Source organism: Penaeus japonicus, unplaced genomic scaffold, assembly GCF_977035675.1.
Source record: "Penaeus japonicus unplaced genomic scaffold, GWHDUDI00000001_assembly GWHDUDI00000004, whole genome shotgun sequence".
Classification (NCBI taxonomy): domain Eukaryota; kingdom Metazoa; phylum Arthropoda; class Malacostraca; order Decapoda; family Penaeidae; genus Penaeus; species Penaeus japonicus.
In genome coordinates this window covers 32,164,103-32,169,102 of record NW_028234406.1, presented here as the reverse complement: position 1 = coordinate 32,169,102, position 5,000 = coordinate 32,164,103, and the positions used below count along the sequence as shown (strand labels likewise).

The window sequence follows — 5,000 nt, the reverse complement described above, 5'->3', positions numbered from 1 at the left end:
TTTTAGAGACGCAACATAAGTATAAGTGTCCTCCACATATCAAAGAGGTCGCTAAGTGGGAAGGGTTGAGCGCTCTGATAGAATCTTTTTGTGGTGTGTTTATGTATGCTCAGCCATACTGGGTACCTGCCATGATGGAAGAGTTTGGCCTTGCCATATGTTGTTCGTCATTATTTTTAATTGAACTATTAGTTAGACTATTCTTTGTAGCCAGTGGCTTGAATGTTTTTTTTTTCAGTTTTCTCTGACATTCATAAAGATGGATGGCCGCTGTTAGTGCTTTGACCCCCAAAGTTTTGTTGATATGTAATATTAACTAACAAAAAGACGACAAGTCGGTCATCACATTTACAAATTTTGAAGCTACAATTGCATTATGGTGCATTGCAACTGGCATACGAAAGACGGGGAAATAGTTTAGCAGGTGCCATGCTGATACTATGGTTATCCACCTCCAGTTTATTTTTTTTCATTTTGTCAATCAATTCAGAGTCAATAACAGCTATTCCGCGATATCTGAGTTGAAAACAGCTTTAGGTTGGTGTAATTAATACAGGAGTTGGAGGTAACACTGCCATAATTTTTCAATAGAGATTAGTAATCCACATTTATTTGTCTCAATAGAGAGAGCATCTAGATTGTTTTTGCATGATCTCCCAATGGATAGGTCATTTACATAGCTATCGACTAAATCCTTCATCCTTCCTGGTATTTCTGGTATGATTCGGTGGAGTGAACTGTTAAAGAGCACTGGCGAGGCACTCCCGCCGAGGTGTATCAAGTTCGCACCCAAACATATGCCATGCATGTGCTTGTTTAAAGCTGTTCTCTCTAAGACTCCGTTATGGCATTGGCAATGATTGTGATGCTGAGATGAGACTTTCTTTTAGAACTGGCACTGCATTGCACTGGTATCATAAACGAGCATATTTTAACGGACATCAAATGTTTTATTTGTAATACAACGAAATTTATCTATCATTTTGAATTATTCCATGTTATCTATATATTCATAGGATATCAAACATTGATCAGCTCACCAATTCACAGTGAATTGTGACTGACTCTATTCGTGACCTACCGTGACCCCATACGCGCCAGTACCCGTTGTTGTCGCTGACCTCTAGCTGGTGGAGCGGGGGCGGAATCCGGTGCTTGTGCAGGGGGTACGTGAACTCGGGGTTGTACAGCGAGAACACCATGGGGATGAATACCTGATGGAAAAGTAGTTCGAATGATCGGCTGTGTTCATCATCACTATTATTGTAGTTGTTGCTGTTATTATTATCCCTAGTATCCTGACCATCATCATCATCATCATCATTGTGACATCCAACTCCTCCTCCTCCTCCTCCTCTCCTTTCACCTGGTATCCCTCCACGGGCGTCGCCTGACACCTCGTCAGGAACTCCTTCGTGAAGAGAACATCGACGTCGCAGAAGAAAACGACCTCCGCCCTCAGCGTCGTCTTTTCTACGCCCACCTGGAGGCCTCGCCCTCGAGAGAACGGCCCTTCCTCGAGGATGAACTCCGTCTTGAGATTCGCGATTGATTTCTCGGCTTCCTGGAGGATGCGGTGGCACTCCTGGTGGCCCTCGTCTCTGAAGTAGACGACCGTGAGACCGACGGAGAGGCGGTCGTCCGTCGACATGATGTTGGCCAGGTTCTGGATGAAGATCTGCGGGGCGGGAGGCTGCTACACGAGGGAAGGTGAAAAGGGGCGCTGCAAGTCCCACTACTCGCGCGCCTTACTAAAATGGAGGAGTAATTCAGCATTTGATTTAAAAAAAATCTATAGTGTTAAGTAACGGCTGACAGACATGAAAGGTCAATTTAGGTTGTATTTAATTTTGAGAGCATATGAATTATTCCGTATTTTTTCGTTTGTTTTGTTACAAGTTATGCTTTTTGTTTCCGCTGTGTTTGTTTTATTTCCAACTCTAACTACTACCACAGTGACAGCTTAGCAAATGGCTCTGTTCCGTTGTGACAACCTGGAGATTATCCGGGCGGCCCTTGAGCGGCATGATGATGTTTATGGGTCTGCTCCCCGCGACCATGTGGTGATAGAGGACCCGCGGCGACTCCAGGGGGGCGAGCAGCGACACCCGGTCGACGTCGCCCGCGCCCTTGTCTCTGCAGGTCACGTCCACCTCGATGCCCATCGTGGGCAGAGTGCGGTACCTGCGGGAAACCTGGGCGTGTCTGGAGGCGGCTCATGTACTCAATGAATTTTCTCTTATACTTATGTATGTCTATGCATACACATACAAACACGCACACAGATGGACCACCTCTAAACATCTGCACTTTACTTAGAAGCCATAGCTAGGGGTAAATATAGAAAAAAACATGCTCGATATTTCGTATAGATGCTGGGGCTGTACCAACCAGTGCACTGAAAAGAATGAAGTTCATTAAATTGGAATTAAATTGAAGAGGAAATGAAAAGGTTGCATGAAATTGATTTTAGTGAGGAGAGAAAGAGTCTGAAATTAACCCGTTGCGCAAGGTGGGTGGGTGCCATCTAAGGTACCTCTGTGCACAGGTTCTTTGCCTGTGCAAAGAACCTGAAGTTAAAGTGAGAGCGCGAAGGGAGTTCCTTGCCTAAGTCGACAGAAAGTTTTTCCTTGTCAGCTGCAGGACAGCCATGGCGCCTATAAATAGATAGCAGCAAATACTGTGCATCGAAAATCTTTAAGTATTGGAGTGCGAGGTTCAGGGATTCCATGCTCTGTCAAGGATGCAAGGAGTTGCAGAAGAGGGAGAGAGAAAGTTACGCCATTGATAAAATATCTAAACGAGGCTTCAAGAAATCCCCTTCAGTATTAAAAGTACCACACTCAATGTCCCCCGTGCCACCTAGGGAATCAATCTGGAAATCACGGGGAATGCAAGTGTCCGCTCGTAATTCCCCCTCCAGTTGAAAGAGGTGCCTGGCAGTTCCCGGAAAGTGGGTGATGTACCTGCGTATCTATTCACACACACACACGCACACACACATACACACACACACACACACATATATATATGTATACATACACACACACACACATATATATATGTATACATACACACACACACACACACATATATACATATATATATATATATATATATATATATATATATATATATATATATATATATATATATATCGAAATTGATATGTGTCAGTAAATGAATAGCTGTCATACCAAGGATAAGTTCTTTTCCTTTCTCCCTCCCTCCCTCCCCCTCCCCCCCTCCCCCCTCTCTCTCCCTGGCTCTAATTTCCAGTCAACGAGAAGACATGTTCTTGACCTGCTATGGCCGAGTGGGATCCTTGATCACTCATACAGTGAAGCCTTCAACCTCTCGGATTATACTGAACCAACCAGTACGTGACTGTGTTCGTGCAATATGTATGAAGAGCGAAAGTGACTTAGCAATAAACAAACTCTTAGCAGATAATCTCACAGTTTATGAAAGGAATGTTGGTGATGGTCCATGTTGGCAACATGAACATGAAGTGAGGTTTTTGTGTGTTACCTGACTTCGGGACAATGATACCTACCCTGGGATATCCTGGATAGTGATACATGTGAACCAACAAAGAATTTTAAAGTTGTATCACTTGGCCATCTATTTGTTCAAATAATCTTGAAGTTAGAGACCCGGGAAGAGAAATACTAGTCGCTCTCTCTCTCTCAAGAGAGAGAGAGAAAAAAAACGAATTACAGAAAACAAAATCAAAGTATTTCCCCTCCCTGTACTCATGCCCCCTCCTCATGATCTGTCAACGATGAAAGAGAATTCATACAACATGAGAGGAATAATAAATATATAGTTCCCACCAGCCATACTACTAGTTTCAGCACCTGCTTCAGTATCACTTTCAGCAGCTACTTCAGCACCAATTTCAACAAATGATTCAACACCTACCTCAGCATCAGACAATGGAAACCTGCTACAAAAGGTACGCTGAAGACTGAGTGGAAGATGCACATGGTGCAACCAGGTCCAGAAAGAGATACCCTTGAACAACAACATCTGCAATCTACCTCACTACAACCTGTAGTAGAACTCGAAAATAATCAGCTGGCAGTTCATGGGGCCCAAATTAATGCTTGGGCATTACTTACAACGTCATCAATTTACAGAAATGATGATCGTGTTCACGTAATGATTGTTGACATAAGTGTTTTCTTGATTACTAGATATATTAGAAATAAAGTGAGCGCTATGTTGCTTCCCTTCAGAGATGTATATCTAAATCTTCTGTTTTCGTATCTTTTCTCTATAAAATATTTTAGGATGTGATAACCTATTTTCTAAACAGATATTAAATATTAAACTCTCTCTCTCTCTCTTTCTCTCTCTTTTTCTCTCTCTCTCCAGTGTTTCCTCACCTCCGGCAGCATTTCAAAATAACTCGGCATCACCAATGATCACTTTGACTCACCTGATGGAGACACAATCCTCAGCTGTGTACCTTCCCGGGTACTTCCCGTTGAGAAATCGTACCGCCCTCTCTTGAACCTGTTAAATACATTGCGAGATTGGTAATGGGCGCATCTCATTAATAAGAAAAAATGATAGATAGGTCAAACGGACTGATTGGTATATGGAGATGAGGTGGAGAGAACGAGAGAAATCTAACCCGTGAGAACATGGAGACCTCGTCCTTGTGCGGTCCTCGGGCAACTGTTCCTTTGGTAGAGCCTTGGTTGTCGTACACCGTTGTGCCGTCGAAGAAATTGAAGTAGATGTGGTCGTACCTGCATGGTGCGTTATCATGAATAATAATGATTATTTACTTTGTTGCTTAGTTCACATATCTTTACTTTGATTTACTGATATACTAAATGTTATTTTTCTTGCTGAAAGATTTTGAATCACTTACATTTACAGGTTAATGCTCATCTGATCAAGATAACAAATGTCCAGTTAAAGGAGGCAAAAGATGGTTTCATACAAAGTCATATACATTTTTGATAATGAAAGGATCATTAACAACT

General features: G+C 42.6%; 1 protein-coding gene across 1 annotated transcript in view; it reads right to left on the bottom strand.

Annotated features, from left to right (window-relative positions):
- LOC122253243 (chondroitin sulfate N-acetylgalactosaminyltransferase 1) overlaps positions 1-5,000 on the bottom strand; it is a 33,244-nt gene that overhangs the window by 18,592 nt on the left and 9,652 nt on the right. The window contains exons 3-7 of the mRNA XM_043016173.2: positions 4,643-4,760; positions 4,445-4,521; positions 1,995-2,184; positions 1,367-1,678; positions 1,082-1,214 (exon numbers count right to left, since the gene is read on the bottom strand). Of these exons, the coding sequence (XP_042872107.2) occupies positions 1,082-1,214; positions 1,367-1,678; positions 1,995-2,184; positions 4,445-4,521; positions 4,643-4,760 (830 nt within the window). The remainder of the gene's footprint in view (positions 1-1,081; positions 1,215-1,366; positions 1,679-1,994; positions 2,185-4,444; positions 4,522-4,642; positions 4,761-5,000) is intronic.